Raw genomic sequence first — 18983 nt, 5'->3', positions numbered from 1 at the left:
TAATCAATTGAGCAAAGGATCAAGGGCATTATAGGAAAGAATCATCCCAATAAGACTTTTTTTTTTTCTTGAGATGCATTCTTGACGAGGAAGCACAGGCTTTTAGGTAACTGAGCATCTTTGTTACGTTTTTATTAGATTTTAATACATTACGTGGAATAAAGTCACCGTCAATTTCGGGCCTCTTTTTTTATATTTTTCCTCTATTTTCTCTCTTCTACTCTTTCCCTCTCTGTTTAGAGTTTCTCTTCTACTGGGTTTTTCAAAGTTCTACCTTAAAAATGCGACTCTGTTAGAATCGAAAAGTGATAAACCAAGCTATTCTGCTTCTGGGTTTTGTTCTATTCTTCTTTGAATACAGACCCAAGTTGTTAAATTCATATTTCTTACTGGTTTATCTAACTACTTGATTCGAGCTCTGTTGGGCAATCTCCTATTTGTTTTTGAGGAGCCTTCGTTTTGTCCTTCTGGGTGATGTTCCGAGTTTCATAGAATATGAAGACCTCCAAGCGTGTAAGCTTCAAAGTTCTGAGTTTCTCTCCGTCGATTATGATGATTTTTTTGGGTGGGGGTGGGGGGGGGGGGGGAGGGGGGTGAGAATATTTGGATTGATCAAAGTTAGTAAAGTAAGCAGGTTAGTGCTTGGGATTTTTTATTTTTTCTTAATATTTGAATCCTGAAATTTATGGTTTTTGCATTTGGGGGGATATCTGGGTTCTATTATGAGTGTGCTCCTAATTTTAGTTTTGTGGAGTGCTGATCAGCTGTAGGACTTTTATATTCTTCTACTTTTTCTGTATCAATACGGATAAATTGGAGTTCTTGGATTATAGAGTTCATGTTTCTATTGATTGGTAGTTTAGTTAGTTTGTGTGGATGCTCAACGAATGTTTCGTATAAGCACCCAGTGACTTTGTAAATTTGTCATATGGTGTTGATGCTGCCGATGGAGCCAATATGTTCGCCTGGTGAAACTCCATATTGTTGTTTAAAGTTTAAATCAATCTTCATCTTTATTCCCGCAGCTTGGGAGGAGTTTTTTGTAATCTGGGGTTTGTGTTGTGGTAGTGTGGGTTGAGGAGGTATATACGGTGCAGCTGATGATGGAATCCCCTCTATTGAGCGGAAGGGTCTGGGGTTTCTACTGTGGTTTAAAAGAACGAAATATTCGAAAAACATTCTAGCATATAGGTTGTCCTTGTTCAGAAGGGCTGTAACAGGGATGTAAAGGAGGACATGGGCATGTGAATAGAGTTTATTCTGAAGGCACTACTAATGACTAGTGGGAAATAGGAATAGTTTCACATCTGTCTTTGAAGTGGTGATATTCAATAATATGAATCACAAACATAGAGAATTCTATACATATTGTCCTATGACATATTTATGGAGATATATCTTCTTAAAACTGTAATGAAATTCTCAACCATGTTAAGTTTGGCTAATATCCAAACCTCCGATTCATGGTACACTTGCACCACTTATTGGCAACCTGTTTAAGGGAAGAGCTAGGGCACACTGATTTCAAGCTTTCACTACCCAGCAATGAGTGTCTTATCAATTGAACGTCTAGTAGTGTATGAAATCTATGAACCATGAATATGGATGAGATTAGTGTGGTGCACATGTTGCATACTTTGAGCTTGATGTGAAACTGCCTTACCCATTTCAAATACCTTGTTTGTATGGGATTCCTCTTTTCTAATGGAATACTAATTGGAAGTAATTTTTTTAGAATTGAATACTGTTTCTAGTTTTCCCAATAGATCCACTAATCTATAGTCATTTCCTGCAAAGGAAACCAGTAGATTTTCTTTTATCTTTCAAACCTAAGCCTTCTTGGTGCTGGGATAAATCAATCTATGCGTTGGGTTCTATATGAATGTATACATATATGGATGTTTCCTTCATGCTGGTGATGTTTATGAACAGTTACAGTATGATAGCCGCTTATTAGCTTGGTATGACCTCAATTATGAGTTGATATGATCTGTCAGTTTTTGCTTTGGATGCTAAAATCACCACCATAAGAGATTCTCTTTTTGATAACTGATTGATTCTGACTTGTACTCTTTATTATCTTCTTCTTTCAGCTTTCTCTGCCGGCAGATCCAAAAAGTAGGAGATCGTGCCTTTGCACTCTCCTTCCTGCAGCTTCTTTGCTTTGTTTAGTTTTCTTCATAGGGAGCATATTTGTTGCGACAGATTATACAGAGGTACTTATTCCCTCTTTAACTTTCATAGCTATTTTTGTTTGAATTGTTATTGTTATTTTTGGAAATGATTCTGTGTGCGCACCTTATGTAAAGCTTTTGTGTGACCTGGCATGGATTGCTTCCTTGGGTTAAAAAAAGAAAAAGAAAGAACAACCTATTGTTTGAAATGAGACTTTTCTGTGTCCCCATCTAATGGCAAATACTATTGTGCTTTGATTTCATATAACATAAGAAGGGAAATGATTCAGTGTGGGCACCTTATGTAAAGCTTTTGTGTGACCTGGCATGGATTGCTTCCTTGGGTTAAAAAAGAAAAACAGAAAAAGAAAGAACGACCTATTGTTTAAAATGAGACTTTTCTGTGTCCTCATCTAATGGCAAATACAAATGTGCTTTGATTTCATTTACCATAAGAAGATATTATACATATCAAACTCTTATGTCAAGGATTTTGCCTTGATTATTTGTTCTTGTCCATGGCTCTAAGAGGATTTTCTCAGTTTCATTCTTTCACAGACTGACATTAACTAATTCTCTCTCCAGCCAAGAAAAAGAAGTAAACCTTATATTGTGGTGTTTTCTGTTCCTATCCTTCAACATTGTTTTACATGTGATTTAGATTTTAACAAAATTTTATGCATTCACTCATTTGGAAAACCCTGCCAGTATTTTAAGTGGTAGCCTGGCAGTATTCATTTTCTCCCTCAGGATCTCCATTGTGTAAATATTGCTATTCAAATTCATTGAATCATATTCGGGGCCTGTTACGCAGAGTTCTGCAAGATGGGGTATTGTTGATAATGTGCTGATTACAGAAACTAATGCATGCGAGGTTTGTGTCCTCTACCTTTTACCTTTCTACTTTAAAAATTGTCAGCTCTCTTTCCTGGTATGTGGTTAAAAGTGTATTGGAAACTTATCTGATTTATATTGTTTTATTTGTTTTAGAATCAATGCAGGCCTGAAGGCAGTGAGGCATTACCTAAGGGGATTGTTTCCAGGACCTCTAACTTGGAAATGCAACAACTATGGGGTTTGCCTAAGAAAAGGGTATGTGAAAACACTGAGAGTAGTCTTGATGGCTGGTAGAATGAACCTCAAAGTTCAAATTGGATTGTCACATACTGTTCAGTGCTGGTCTAGCTTGTTTTTTGAGATGTCGGAGTATGTAATGAGTATGCTTGCAATTGTCAAAGTGGCCTTAACGTACAAGTTGCTTCATGAATCTTCTGAATCCATGAGAAGTCTTCTAGTTTTTAGCTCAGTTGGATCCAAGTCACTCAATTATGCAGTGTAGTAAATATTTTGTTACAACCGCTTATCCCAAAAGCTTGAGTGTTAAGTAAGGGTTACAACTATGTACAACACACAATGCCACCCCCCGCATGTGCAGTCCCCCCCCTCCCGGCTATGCATGTGATACTCTCACCTAGCACCAAGGGGCACAGAAATACATAGCACAAACCCTCGCTCTTACTAGGGATTGAACACCTGACCTCCTGGCTTCGATATGCTGTTTCAACCGCTTATCCCAAAAGCTTAAGCTGTTAAGTGTGGGGCTACGATGTGTATCAGCAGACAACAACAAACTTGAAACCTGATTTCATCTTCTTCAAGCTTTGAATCTCAATAGTTGTTAATACCTTAAACAACCTTGTGCTATCATCAAATTGAAATCAAATTGGTATGCAGAATAATTTCAGAATATGTCACTGTAATTGTTCACCAGAAAAGATAAAAGCGAGGGGTAAAAAAGGAGAATCTGTATCACCATCCAAAACCATGTGGCCACTGTTTTGGGTTCACTATCTGAATATTCTTTCCGGTCCCTTATTCCATGTCCTTTTCAAATGTATAATCAACATCCATTATGGCCTTCAGCGTCCACTTTAGAACCTTCAACCTCCGTCAGTGCTATTTTTTTTTCACTCTTGACTTTTCTACCCACTAAGCTTATCTTGAAGAAGGGCTTTTATTTTCTGATGTATCAAACTGCTTGTAGTCTTTTACCAAAAAAAAAAAAAATGTTTATAGTCTGTCTAATTATGTAAGGTGGCCAGAGAGCAATCATTTGGTGTTTTAGAAAGTTACAACTTACAATGCCATCTAAAGTCATACTAGGCAAATAATCCAGTGCTTAAATGGCAGACACTGAAGGCTAGATTTGGTTTTGGATTTGTTTAAGTTAATTAGTAATGACATGCTTAGGTTTATTGGTGTTGTATCAAGGTTTAAGAACTAGTACTCTGATTTACAGCTTACAGGCTTATAATACAAGAGTTTGAAGAATGTAAAGTTAATGAAAAGGCTACCTCAGCTTAATTCAATAAAGCCAGCCCAACTACTTTTTGGCTGCATAAATTATGTTCTTGGTTTGAATGAAAGGCTCCCAGTGGGCTGAAAACCAGTATCTTAGAGCCTTGGGGTTTGGAGTATGAGAGCAAAAAATTCTAGATTAGAGTCTGTTTAGGTTCAGGATTTTTTTCGCTCGTGAGGATTAAGAGAGGGATTAAAAACGGTAAGCCTGCAAAAGGTTCATATGTTGTGGATAGTTTCAAGTGAAAATTCTTGGGCTTCAATTGGGTTTCCCTAGTTTTGGATTCTATTTGAGGAAAGACACTTGTAAATATTCTGAGTATCTTAGCTGTATTTATTAGTGGAAAAGAGGCAGGTGATTGAGGGTGGACCTTGGTGCAACAGTAAGGTTGCTCCTTTGCGACCAAGTGGTCACAGGTTTGAGTCAGGAAACAGCTTCTCTGCGAAGCAGGGGTAAGACTGCGTACACTATGACCCTCCCCAGACCCTGCAGTGGCGGAAGCCTCGTGCACTGGGTATGCCCTTTATAAGAGGCAGGTAATAATAGAAATTGTCTGGAGATGGCTAGTGCTTCTTAGAATTCTGGCAGTTTTTTGGGTCATACATTATTATTTCATCCTTTTTCATGTAGCTGCTAAACTGCTTGTTGGTTTCTTCATGGAATTTGGTTTAACTATTAAACAGACTAATACTAATAGACCAGATATGCAGATACAGAATGCTATTCCCATTTTCGCTTGCATCTTTCGTCTTTGTTCTCTTCATAAATTTTGTTATTGTTGAACTATGCTAACATAGTGAAAGCTTCATGCGTTCATTTTTTTTTTTAATTGATATTCTTCTTTTGATTCTTCCACTTTTTCTCATGCCATCTGAAGCCTTAGACTACCCTATGGGGGAAAAAACAGAGACAATGGGTTGATGAAAGGCTATATATTAAATGGTCTCTTGGTCACTATTGTTGTACTAGCTGCAGTTTCTTGGCCTCTTCCTCTCCTGATTATTACTCAACTCAACTCAACTAAGCTTTATTTAAACTCAATGGGTCGGATACATGAATCCCGTTTTGCAAACTCTATTTGAAATATTAGTTGTCAATCTAAGGCCCTCTTCTCTCTTCTTCTCCCCAGGTCATTATGGACTACCACTTGTTATTCTAGCTCCTCTAATCTGTACTGTATCACTCCTCCTTAATGATGCTTTTAGTGACTTACATTGTACCAAGCGACTTTTCCTCTGAACAATCATTTCCATGTGTGTTTGGATTTTGGAGGGCCAGGGTGGGAAGTACTGAATACCAACTAATTCCCTGTCGGGTGGTTGTCTTCCCCATCTAAACTCGCCCAAAATCTCATCAAAATTGATCAGATTTTGGTGAGAGGATGTCGTGGGAAAGTTCCACTGGTCGCTTTGTGCGGTAAGATGAAGGGGCCAATGTCTGGGATGGGGACAACACCTATCACCATGAGCTGAAATGCCGGGGAAGGGGATAGGTCTCTGAAATCTCTGAAAGCATTGAGATGCTGGTGAAATCTCTGACCTCGACTCTCTCCCTCCCACCGAGGTCTGAGCAATCTCTCAATCCTCTCCTTCTCTATTGCCATGACAGCCTCAGCTCCTTGATCTTTCACTCCTCCTTTCTTAGAATTCAGTGGCAGTTTTTATAAATGTAACAAGAAGAAAGATTATTTTTTGGAAATTTAGGTGAAAAAGTGTTGGCATTTTTTGTTTTATAAAATTTGATCCCACTCCTGGAAAAAAATGGGCTATCAAACAGGCCTAACCTGGAAAAACCACTTTCCCAAGTAATAAAATTTCCAGCACTTGGGACCCACTTTCCCCGACAACCAAACAGAGCCTTATAGAAACCTTGGGATTGTATCATTTATTTTGGTCTGAAAGTTCAAATCCATGGTGACACCACCAATGCTGCTGATATTAATAGAGGCAAAAATTGTTCCAGTTCCTGAATTAATGCAACAAGTAATGATGTTACAATTCAGATAGTATAACTGATGCTAAAGCTAGGTACCAGCAGCAGTACCAGAGGAGGAAGAAGAAGAGGCCAAACCAGGCCTACGGTTTCAGAATTCCTGGTCTTACTGGGAATTCTTAGTCTTGTCTATCGTGGGGTTCTTTTACTTGTTTTATTTCCTTTTCTGATTATTATTGGTTATATAGTTAGGTTGGATTAGGATATATTAATTATAGTCTTGTTTTGATAGTTATTTTATATTAATTCTGAGTCCGAGTCTATTTCATACTCTTCGATAGCTGGTCGATTGGAGGAGTTTGAAGTCTGTTTTGATTTTTATTCTTTTCCTTTCCTGGTTAGCATTGACTTTTGTCTTTCCTATGCAAATCATGTTTGGGTTTTGCTACCATTATAAATAGATGTAAAGTCCCTACAATTTGATAAATAGAACAGTTTAGTTTTTGTGAAAATATGCTGCTGTGGACTCAGTAGATGCTACCGTGGATCCAGTGGTGTACTTGGAGGATTCCAGGTGGGCTTTGGTGGATTTCTAGCCTGTTTATCCCTCTCTCTCTCTACCAGAACTACAGCTCAGATCTGTTCAACTACTAAACCCTGTGGCTACTCTGCTTCCTGTTAATTTCCAGAATTGCTACTGGTTATATGTTCCTTCTATAATCTGTTGAGTTGTGCTCAGATAGCTTCAGTAACTTTTGGTTTATTCCTTTCTGAGACTCTGTTCTGGTTTTCCAACTTTTCTGATCAAATACATCAATTCTGAACCTGTTGTTCTCAGTCCTAGTGATAGTGGGATTCTTTAACAACAACAACATCAAACTCAGCCTTATCCCAACTTAATGGGGTCGGCTACATGGATCCAAACAAAACAAAGTAGGGAAAACTGAGCTCTAAACAATAAGGAAAAAAGACAAATGAAAGATGGAAATAAAAAGAAAAATGAAAGATGAAGGACGAAAGTAAGGAAAGAGGCACAGCCTAGCAAGTCAGGAGAATCTCAGCTAAATGGGGTCTGCTGCATGGGTCCTTGTTCTCCAATAGGTTCTATTCGAGGTCTCACTTGGTACAAGACCTAGACTATGCATGTCCTTCCTCACAACTTCTCCTATGGTCATTTTAAGCCTGTCCCTAGCTCTTTTAGGTCCTTCAATCGGGATCATATCACTCCTTCTTACTGGGGCGTCCCTAAGCCTCCGTTGACCATGGCCATACCACCTCAAACGACTCTCTCGGAGCTTGTCATTGATCGGGGCAACTCCCATGTCAGGTCTCATACGTTCATTCCTTACTTTATCCTTCCTAGTTTTTCTACACATCCATCTTACCATCTTCATCTCAGCTACACATAGCTTCTGAAATATGACACTTCTTAACTTCCCAACACTCTGCCCCATACATCATAGCAGGTCGTACAACAGTCCTATAGAACTTTCCTTTAAGCTTTAAAGGAATATGCTGACACACAACATTCTGGACGAACCTCTCCACTTCATCCATCCCACTTTAATTCTCTGTGAAACATCATCCTCTATGTCACCTTTTTTATTTATGATTGACCTAAAATAGTCACTTTGAGGATTCTTCAAAAAACTAATATTCTTTTATCAAAACCAGTCCATACTCTGCAGACCTGTTCTGTCAGCAGAGCACATCATCAGCTTAACTATATCCTGATTTGTTGGTCTTAACATAGCATAAATGCATATTTTTCTGAATCTGATCTCAATAATAATATTTGTCTTTCAATTTTCTTGAACCAGAATCCAAAGCATTCAATGAATTTATTAGCCATGGCTGTTGGAATAAGGCAAAAAGAAAATGTCGACAAAATGGTCAAAAAGGTAACAGACCTATCCTTTGTGTCACTTGCTTTACAATCCAATCTTGTTTATCTTTGTGGTTAATTTTTCTGCAATATTGCTTATGGCAGTTTCCATCAAATGATTTTGTTGTGATGCTTTTCCATTATGATGGCATGGTGGATGAATGGAGTGACCAAGACTGGAGTCATCGTGCTATACATGTGTCTGCAATTAATCAAACCAAATGGTAATGTGTATGATCCATAAAAAATTGTTTATTCAATAATTATTAATGGAGCCTATTTTCCTCTTAATTTATTTTCTCTGTCTCACTCTCACGGTGCAGTATTACTTTTATGATGACTTAGGTGGTTTGCTAAGCGCTTCCTACATCCAGATATAGTTGCAGAATATGATTACATTTTCCTCTGGGATGAGGACCTTGGAGTTGAACATTTCAACCCTAGACGGTCTGCACTTATATTTCTACATCTTGAAATTCTATGTTTCAGTTATTTAAATTGATATTTTGAATATAGAAAGTCATTGCTGCACTAATGCTTGGCTCTGTCTGCATCTTGAAATACTTTGTTTCTAATAATTAAATTGATATTTTGAATATAGAAATGCTTGTTGTCTCATTATTGGTTGAACCTGCCTTCATGTACAACTCAGCTCAGCAAAGCCTGCCTGACCACTTGCAGATTGGCTGCAGCAATTCCTGTTCTGCAATTCCACTCCAGCTAAACCAGTATCTTACATGATATGATAAATTGTCCTGCATTTTCCTTCAACTTTGACCCATGATCTTTTTTTGATGCAGATAGTAGACAAAGGAAATAGTCTGGTTCACTAGTGAACCAAATTTTGACCCAAGCTAGATATGCGATTGGGATTCTTTGTAGTTTTAATTATCTTTTTATGGGAGTTTTAGATAGAGTAGATATGTAGGAGTCTTATTTAAGTTTCCTTATTTGAGTAATTTCCTTATTGAGTTAGTTTTGTAGATTCATAGTAGTTGTTATCTGTAGGAGTCTTTGTTTTCTTTAAATATATCTGTACCAAACGATTGGATAATGGAATGGAATAAGAAAAAGAATTGGTTGAGTTTTCTGTGGTGTGGCGTGGGCCTGCTGTCCAAGTGTGTTCCCTCCCTCTCTTCTCCTTCTTTATTCTTCTTCTTCTTCCCCTCTTTATTTCTCCTACTTTCTTTTCTGATTGTTCTTTCTTTACTGCTCCTGTTGGTACTCAGCTCCAGTGATCGTAAGAACCACAAGGAGAGTTTGATCTCTCTCTCAATAACAATTCTTTCAATCTGAAATTTTGGGAATCAGCTTGTTTCTCCAAGATGATTCAGTCCCTTGAATCTTATTCCATAACGTTCCTTCTTCCAGGAGTCAATCTGAGATCAAAACTGGTTGCTACGGTAACATGTGGTACAGTTTCAGAAGATCTCTTTCAACTTCCGGATTGCTGGTTGTGTGATTTATTTGGTGGGGATTAGAGATCAGTGGCTTGACAAACTACTCTTGAATCTCCAGCTTGATTGGATCTCTTGAGTTGGAGATCTCCATGTTGAAGTCGTAGCCCTCTCCACTGCTGATTCGATATCCTGAGGTTGACTTATTATCAATTTCTTCTCGAAGTAGCTCCCCATAGACAGAATCCATATTGGGAAGGGTAACCCTATTAAGAATATTAGCACGAAGAACCTCATAATCTTGTCTTAATTTTGTGAGAAAGTGCATAACACATCAGTCAGACAAATTAACTACCGAGCCTATTCATATTCAGTCCACAAGGTCATAAAACCTGCATAAAACTCTTGGATTCTTTTCTCCCTTTGACCATTAGAAACTCATTTTCAATTTGAAACTCCCTGGCCAAATTTGACTGTTAATAAACTCGTACAAGATACCACCACATTTCTCTGACTGTCGAGAAACCTCTTATAGGAATTCCAATGTGTGAATCAATAGTGCTAAGAATCCTGGTAATGGTCTTAACATTATTGATTTTCCATTGTACCATTACAAAAGATTTGGAAGAATCAGAAGGAGAAGGTGGAGGTTTAGATCCATCAATATATCCCAAAGTCCTTTGCTTTCCATAAAGAACTGAATATGGAACCACCAAACACCATATTTGGTTTCATCAAATGTTGCAGATAGCATCTCAGATTTCTCCATTGCAAGAAAATACAACTTAATACAAAAATATATCAAATTAAAGAGAACAAAACCAGATCAAAGTATCACTAGAAATTTTAATGAAATTGATTGCGAATAATTTTGTTAATCAATATCAGATCAAATATTTCTGAAATCAGAATAGCATCAGAATCTAAAAGATCAAATGTAGCAGTTAGGTCAAACTCAAGTTCAAACTAGAAATATCCAATCGAAAAGCAAATCTGAACCAGATAAAAATCCAAGATCAGAACTCAGATCCAATAATAAGAAAGATCTCCAATCGAAAACAAATCTTAATCAAGGATACATCTGAGATCAAAACTCGGAGCCAAAGACAAAACCAAAGAGAGAAATACCTGTGAACAGCACCGTGAACAATTTTATTTATTGTACTGTGAACAGTAAGATGCCTAGATAAGTGCTCTGATACCATGTCAATCGATTAGAATTTAGAACTGGAACTTTTGTTGCTAAAACCAAAATAAGAGACAGGTTTGGAGAATCATCCAATTGAGCTTTATTTATATGTAATCTGTCCCAGATACAAGTACAAAAATACCCTTATAATGGGGCCATGGGGGTATAAAATAAAGCAGCAAGTATATATGGAACAACAGAAAAAACTAAATTACCCCTCCTCTTTACATAGTAGAAGTATCATTGTCATATCGTTCTCTGCTATCTTGATAAAGAAGTCTAAAGTAATCTGCTTAATTGAGTGTGATATCCTTGTTGATTCTTAATCTCTTCATGAAAATTGGTAGACCAATAGGCTTAAAAAAATAGAAAAGAAAACCTTTTGTTGTAACCGGAGCAAAGGACTTAAAAGACTTATCTGTACATAACATGCCAAATTCTATGAAATCAATGTTTTGGTCTTTTTGATATTTGCTGCTTAATTGTCTTTTTTTTTTTTTTTTGCAGTTATCTATCAATCATCAAAGAAGAAGGGCTGGAGGTATCACAACCTGCTCTAGATGTGGCTAAATCAGAGGTGCATCATCAAATTACTGCACGTGGGAGGAGATCGAAAGTGCACAGGTATCGTTTTATTTTCTTTTGGGACTATTAAAGTTTCGTTAAGATAATTGTTTTGGTGGTACAGAAAGATATTACTATCTGTAAATGGATTAGTACATGATGAGAATAGATGCGTGGCAGATATGCAGGTGGATGGATCCACTGGTAAAATGGTATAACCTAGGAGATCTCCTAGGTCAATAATCATCCTGATCCAGTGATTAGTAACTATCCAATTAAAAAATTTCTTTGGACAGTCCAAACAATTTGTACAATGGCCCACAAAATGCTCTATATGTTGGATGGATGCATTCAACTGATCAGGTTGATTTTTTGACTGAGAGATGGCCTGGGTGGTCAAAGGTGAAGGTTGAACTTTATGCAGTATCATCTGACTTGGTGTGCTTAACTCTGCTGCAGTGCATGAAATATAGGTTTTATTGATTTCAGTGATTATTGGCTTTAGTGGAAGAAGTCATAGTTCTTTACATTGGGATATGCACTTTAATTGGTTTTGGTCCTTTCTCTCAACAGGAGGACTTACAAAGTTGGTGGTGGGAGAAGGTGTGATGTGAACAGTACAGATCCTCCATGTACTGGGTAAAGTTCTTTTTATCTAATATCTTTTTTGCTTTGAAGTTCATTTACGTTAACAGTTAATGTCTTACACCCAAGGAGAGAAGTTATTCCATTTGTAAAGAATTCAGAAAGGAAATCATGTTACAGGTGGGTAGAAATGATGGCTCCTGTGTTCTCGAGAGCATCCTGGAGATGTGCATGGTATATGATCCAGGTGTGGCATCTTTTATATATTAGTTTCTTATTTATTTTGGAACAAAATGGGCAATTGTTTTTGGGAATATTTGGTCTGAGGTAGAGTGGGTAATCCTTGACTAACCTGGCCAAAACACCAGAAAACAGCCCTATTTTCTGAGTGTTCAGGGTTTTACCTGTTTCAACCCTGTTTGGTTTCAGCTTGGGTTGAGATGTGAGCAACAGATTGAATCTTGCTTGACCCAAACCTGATAAATGCTACCAAAGGCTTAAATGGGTCTTGTGAGTTTTTTAGGCATCATTGGGGGGATGAGAACAGGTTAACGCAAGTTCTGGTTGGACTTCATTGGGCATAGTGAAATGTTAAACTTCGAATCAGGAAATTTCTTATTTTAGTCAATCAAACTGGACAAGCTTTATATCTCACTCACCGACTTGTTGAGTGGGGTCAGTCCTTTACTAACCCTTCTATGGTAATTGGCCTCTTTCCTCAGAATGACTTGATCCACGCATGGGGCTTGGACTTTCAGCTTGGTTATTGTGCACAGGTCAGTCCTCAATCCTAGAATGTCATCATTTCTGAACATCTCTTGTTCATATTTGACTGATTTCTAAACTACTATTTTGACAGGGAGATCGAACAAAAAATGTTGGGGTGGTCGATGCTGAATACGTAATTCATCAGGGCCTCCCTACACTTGGGGGCTTGGAGGAGAACACTGTAAGAAATTTGATATCCAAAATTTGGAGAGAAGGGTTAAGTTTTGGGTAGTAACTTGGACTTAATTAATCAGTACTTGACTAGAGGCCTTCCCTTAGTCTAGAATTTTCTTGTTACATAAAACATTCAGAACCGAGGAAAGTTTAAACTAGATCAACCCTGATAAAAAGGTCGTACCCAGTGCACAAGGCTCTCGCGTTTAGCAGGGTCTGGGGAGGATCAAATGTAGGGATTGCGTTGTCCACCCATCACTATGTTTCTTTCGTTCTTTATGCTGTTGAAGGCAGTTATCCCAAAGAAACTTATTCTTGTACCTTTCTCATATTTATATGCAAATGCAAATGCAATTGGACTGCTAGATACTCAGGGCTGGGTAATATAGTTTTACACTGTCTAGAATTTGAAGGGTGTGGAAAGTAGATGGAAAATTGGAACTCAAACCTGATGGGCGCAACCTCCAGGGAATCAGTAGACAAAGATGGTGATCAATGATTTTGAATATCAGAAAACTGCCTTTTTCCTGGTAAACAGTTCCAGTAAGCACCTGTTAATTAATTTGACTTCCCAGATGTGACTGATGTTACGCTTGTGGTCTCATGTGGGCTAAAAGTATGAATACTGGAAGAAAGTAAAAGAGATTTAGTAAATTAATTCTTGAAGTCTTTTTGCCTTCACGTGGTTCATGTCAAATCTCAAATTATGGTTCATATAAAATGGAGCATCCCAGTGCTCAAGGCTCCCGCTACTGCAGGGCCTGGGAGGGGCAAATATACACAGCCTTACCCCCTGCTTCGCAGGAGAGGCTGTTTCCAAGTTTTGAACCCGCAGCCAACAGGTTGCAATAGCACAACTTAACTGTTGCACCAAGGCTCGCCCACTAAATTATGACTCATATGCTGGTCATATATACCTGTTATCTTTTGCCTGGTGCATGTTGATTGTGGATGTTGGGTTTAGTTACTCATTGCAATTCATGGTCATTTCTGCAGACAAGTGCTGAAACACCAGGTCTGGCTTCTCTCAGTAAAAATTCACCAAACGCAGAAGCGCAGGTATAATTTCTAAAGTTATGTGCCTCACTAACATTCCCTGTTCATGCAAACTGACGATTCTAAGCATTTGAATTTACAGGCAGCGTCCCAGTCCCATGTGAATAGTGACAGATATGCAGTAAGTACAGTTACATATATTTCTGAACACCTGTTTAGTGTGGTTTTCTGAAATGCTACACTGTTTATTCTTGTTAATTTTGTTTTCGCCTTGGTAATTATTTATGATGCGTCACATTATTGCACATGCCTGTCATTGCTGTCTGATTGTGCTCAAATGGTTAATTGTTTGGTGCCATCCAAGGAGGGTTTATTGTGTCCAACCCTCCTGAAATCTCGCCCCCCCCCCATTGTCTTTGGGCTGTGTTAGTGCCTCGTACTAGATTGATTGAGGGGTTTGGTGGCCTCTGGTTCAGCCTACTTGTAGGTCATTTAAGGGGTTTGGCGGCCTCTGGTTCAGCCTACTTGTTGCCATTCTCTGTGTAAGGTTATTTGGTAAGGATTTAATTCTTTGGCAGGTGAGGAAACGGTCCTTTGTTGAATTGGAGATGTTTAAGAATAGATGGAAAAAAGCTGTGCGGGAGGATGAATGTTGGATTGATCCTTTTCAACGACCGGCAAAGCAATAGGTTCAGTTCTTATTCTGTGGTCTTCGCAAATTGCTCATGGTGTGACCTTCAGTAAACATTCATCAACCACATAATGGAAACTCTCCAAGCACAGCTATTGATGAAATGCTTGGAGTCATTAATTACAATACAGGAAAATCTCTAACATGAGTTGTATCTAGTTAGATACTGCCAAAGTCCCAAATTTTCAGGTTTTTTTTTTTGGTTGCAATGCAATTTTTGTAATTATTTATTTCATTATTGACAATAATAAAATGCATTCTGTTTTTGCGAATAAGCATTCAATGAAGTGTTGTTACTCATATTTTTTTTTAGTTGATGTAGCCTTTAATGGTTGAAAAATACTTTCACATTTGCCCAGCAGAAAATTCTCTTGCAGACCTTGTGTTGAGCCTTCCTTTTCCAGGGCATTCAAGACAGTTGCTGACTGAAGAAGTTGGAATGTCTCTTGCGCCTTACCTTAACATCACAAAAGGTCAGCACCTACACATCGAATTACTAAAATTGTAAACTTACCACTACATTTTGCTGTCTCTCATGCTTTTGGTGGGAAAAAGGTGCAACAAAATATTTGCTTTCCAAAGTCCTCAAAAAGGGACTAGGAGTCCAATACAATTATAGAGAAAAGTAGGCTAACAACACATAGCCACCAGAACTACACTGAAAGGGAGATCAATAGATGCAAGCTGGGCTGCTGGAGACAGACTTACACTGACCTCAACATAAAAGGATGAGTTCCCAAAATGGTGGGTCGGTGAATTCAATAATAGACGTCTGTTAGCATTCCTTTCAGGGCCTATCCACAGCCTCCCCTTTCCCTTCCCGAACGAATTGGAGAGAGGCAAGTCATAGTGGGTCTTTCACCCTTTGTCCCATCAATGCAATTAAGTCGGTCCTCCCAGAGGGGCTGGGAGAAAGCAAACGGTGAAGAGGGGGAGGGGGGAGGGGGGAGGGGGGAGGGGGAAGAAGATGTATTTTTTGTCTAAAAATAAATAAATCAACTCCTCTAACTCCGGTGGTGACATGTGGTAAGGTGCCATGGCTGTTCTGGTGGAGTGTTTTCTCGCCCTAATCCTTTCTACGTATGCGACCAAAACAGAAGTTTTATCAAAGCTAAGCTTACCTTAACTTTTTGTACGTTTGGATATGTATGAAGTATCATTTTTTGTCTTCATGATTGATTGGTTAATATAAGCAAAAACAAAAAAAGAATGGCATGAAAACACATTATCATGGACCAATTAGAATTGTCTCCCAAGGCCTATACGTAACTATAGAGAAGGTTGCGCCATCCTTTGGATTGTAATCCCTGCCATTGTTGTCCAACGTGACTGCATTTCTCGGTATGTCATTATCCACGAGCCGTTGTTATCTGTTGTATTCTACGCATCGGGAAAAAAAAAGGGAGATACCCAGTGCACTAAGCTCTCGACACTACGGGGTCTAGGGAGGGTCATAGTGTGCACAGCTTTAACCTGCTTCGAGTAGAAGCTGTTTTTAGAGACTCGAACCTGTGACCACTTGGTCACAATGGAGCAACCTTACCAGTACACCAAGGTCCACCCTCTTATTATTCTACACAATGAAACTTCAGACAAAAGGTTTCCTATTTTATAGGGTAACAGGGTTATAGCTTCTTTTAAGTTTTTTGAAGATGGCAGAGTTTAATGGAAACTCTACACCTTGTCTTGAGAAGTCAAGATCCACATGTTACCTTAAAACGATCTCCTTGAACCACTCCTTCCATAAGGTAGTGGTGAATGTGATGACACTCATTTAGTAGTGCCATGAGTGCCTTTTATCCGATTGATACTCCTTGAGCCTCAACTTCCCAAACATAATGGTTACTGGATAAGGGATAAGGTCAACATGGCCGTTGAGTCACATCATCCAACATTCTCTTATTTGGGTCATATTAATGCTGCATGGACATGATTCTTTAAAGACATGAGAAAATTGTAATTCTTCAAGGGTGCAACATAACTTTCTAGGGCTACAGGAGTAAAACACTTCAAGGTTTCAAAATACTCGATTGAATAAATTTTCATTACTCAATTCTTCACCAATTCTCAATTAGCAAAGCTCACTTTATAAGAAGCCAAAAATCTAATTCTAATCTCTAAGCCTACTAAATCCTATGGCTGAAATTACGTCAAATAAAAGCCTATATAACATATTAAGAAAAAACCCTAATCTAAACTAGGCTCCTTGACCCAATTACCAAAAATAACAAAAACAACTAAAGGGTAAGACTGGCTGTAGAGTTTGGTCTAGGTGGTGTTGAGGCTGGCTCATTCATGCTAGGCAAAATTTGGCCCAGTCCCATGGGGCTTCCCTTCATAAATTCGTCCAAGGGGCTGGTGGTCTTCAAAAACCGTGCAAGGGGGTTGATCCTTGCTTGTGTGGCATTCCAAAAGTAGGATGAAGTGAGGGCTCTCACAATATCGTCCAATGTGGCAAGCTCCTTGAGTGCTTCATTCCTTAAGGTAGGGAAAGTGGGAAACTCCAAATCATGGACTATGTTGTTGTCCATATGTAGCTACCATGTGTCCACTTCTTCTGTGGTCCTTCCAATTGGGCTATCAAGTTTGTTGTGGCGAGATCCAATCTGATATCCTCTGTGGTCGATCCGACCTGCACGAGAGAACAACACAAGACAAAGGAGTGTCGGTCTAAGCCGGTTAGGATGTTCTGATGCCTTAGTCAAATCTCTATCACTGATAATACTCAAATCTAGAAAATAGGATATGAGAGACCCCTTTACCTAGGCTAGGTGCTGCTATTTATAGGGTTAAGAAGATAGATCGATAACTTTCTCGACCAGGGATCGTAGGGAGCATCCTGTATATGTATAGGTGTTGCTTCTCGGGCTAGACACCTATCAGATTGGAAGTCATGAAGAAAGTGTGATCCTAACCAGTCTAGGTTCTGGTAAGGTTATTTTACCGTAGGGGTTTAGTTACTTGTAGTTCAAGCTAAGAAGAGCTCATCCGATGTGTCTACCGAGTATGGGTGACGTGGAGACATATGCTGATTGGTATACGAGCCCAAGTTGGCTGAGTGAACTGGGCCGACTCCTTGGTTCGGTCTCCTGGCCAATCGGAAATTGACCAAGACAGTTGGTTTAGGCCGGTGTCCCGATGTCCGACCTACACGGTTAAGTCGGTTTCTGGTCTGGTTCATAGGTGATTTGTATGGCTCGGCTCGATCGAGCAAGTGATCCGAACGTCTCCCTTACCTTGCCATGTGTTGCATGAAGATTGGTTGATGACATTTTGGCTTATCAAAGTCAAATATAGAAAATGGAGGAAGAGAACCAAAACTATGGGACTCTTGCCTTCTCAAAGTGGCGGCTAGGATTGTGTTGACACTGCTGCCCTAATACCTAACTCTCTCTCAAAAATAAGAAAGTTGATCTCTATAGCAAACTATAGCTCACCCTAAAAAATAGGAAAGTTAAATCTTGAACCAATCTGTTGACAGTTTGGGTTGCTTCATGAGGTGGACTTGCCGTCCTGGCTGATGGGCTGCTTTGCCAAGATGATGGCTTGATGCATTTAATCTTTCATGTCATGGGCATTGACATGCCTTGTTGAGGGCTGAACTTCTCAGAATAATCTTTCATGTCATGGGCATTTTGGTCTTGTAAGCTGGGCATCATGTGTAGGTGGATGGTGTTGAAAAAACTGGACAAATAATTGCAACACTTATCAATAGAAGATGCAAGATGAGATAAAAGTTTTCTAATGGTTTGAGATTGAAGAATTTTTGTTAATGTTGATTTGTATTCTCCAACTATTTATATTCTTGAATTGATTTTTGGATTGTGAGCTTTTGATTCCAACACCCAACATGTTTAGTGGTTATTTTGTTTTTGTTTTTGTTGATATGTAATCTTCTAATGAAGTGTGATGCTTTCTCTCTCCCACCCCAGCATTAGTGTGACAGACACTAATTGGTCTTAATTACAACTAGGCCAAATGGGCAGTGGTATTCCACCTGATGCAGACTTCCCTGCACTTCCGAGATGTCCTTTTTATTTTGGTGAATCTTTGCTTTTTAGAAAGAATTTGATAAGCATACAAGACCATTTAGAGGCCGTAGTATTCAAGGGCTGAGGAATTTTTTTTAGGGTTACATGGATATTTTGGTAATATGTGTCTATGTAGGATTTTGCTATATATATATATTTAATATTTGTAGCGAGATGGTTTTCTTTATAATTTTGGAGAGGAATGAGATCCAGTGCTGCAACATATTCTCCATTGATA

At 38.7% G+C, this 18983-nt stretch overlaps 1 protein-coding gene across 1 annotated transcript; it reads left to right on the top strand.

Moving 5' to 3' along the window:
* The first annotated feature begins 219 nt into the window (after positions 1-219).
* LOC122666682 lies at positions 220-14781 on the top strand. Its single transcript, XM_043862726.1, has 15 exons — positions 220-513; positions 2094-2216; positions 2989-3048; positions 3165-3266; positions 8286-8366; positions 8456-8574; positions 8696-8797; positions 11444-11560; positions 12074-12139; positions 12266-12332; positions 12808-12861; positions 12945-13034; positions 14024-14086; positions 14166-14204; positions 14602-14781. The coding sequence occupies exons 1-15, from the start codon at positions 496-498 to the stop codon at positions 14710-14712; spliced, it is 1212 nt and encodes a 403-aa protein (XP_043718661.1). The 5' UTR covers positions 220-495; the 3' UTR covers positions 14713-14781.
* The last annotated feature ends 4202 nt before the right edge of the window (positions 14782-18983 follow it).

This window comes from Telopea speciosissima, chromosome 7 (assembly GCF_018873765.1).
Source record: "Telopea speciosissima isolate NSW1024214 ecotype Mountain lineage chromosome 7, Tspe_v1, whole genome shotgun sequence".
In the NCBI taxonomy this organism is placed as follows: Eukaryota; Viridiplantae; Streptophyta; class Magnoliopsida; order Proteales; family Proteaceae; genus Telopea; species Telopea speciosissima.
This window is presented reverse-complemented; position numbering and strand designations above follow the sequence as displayed.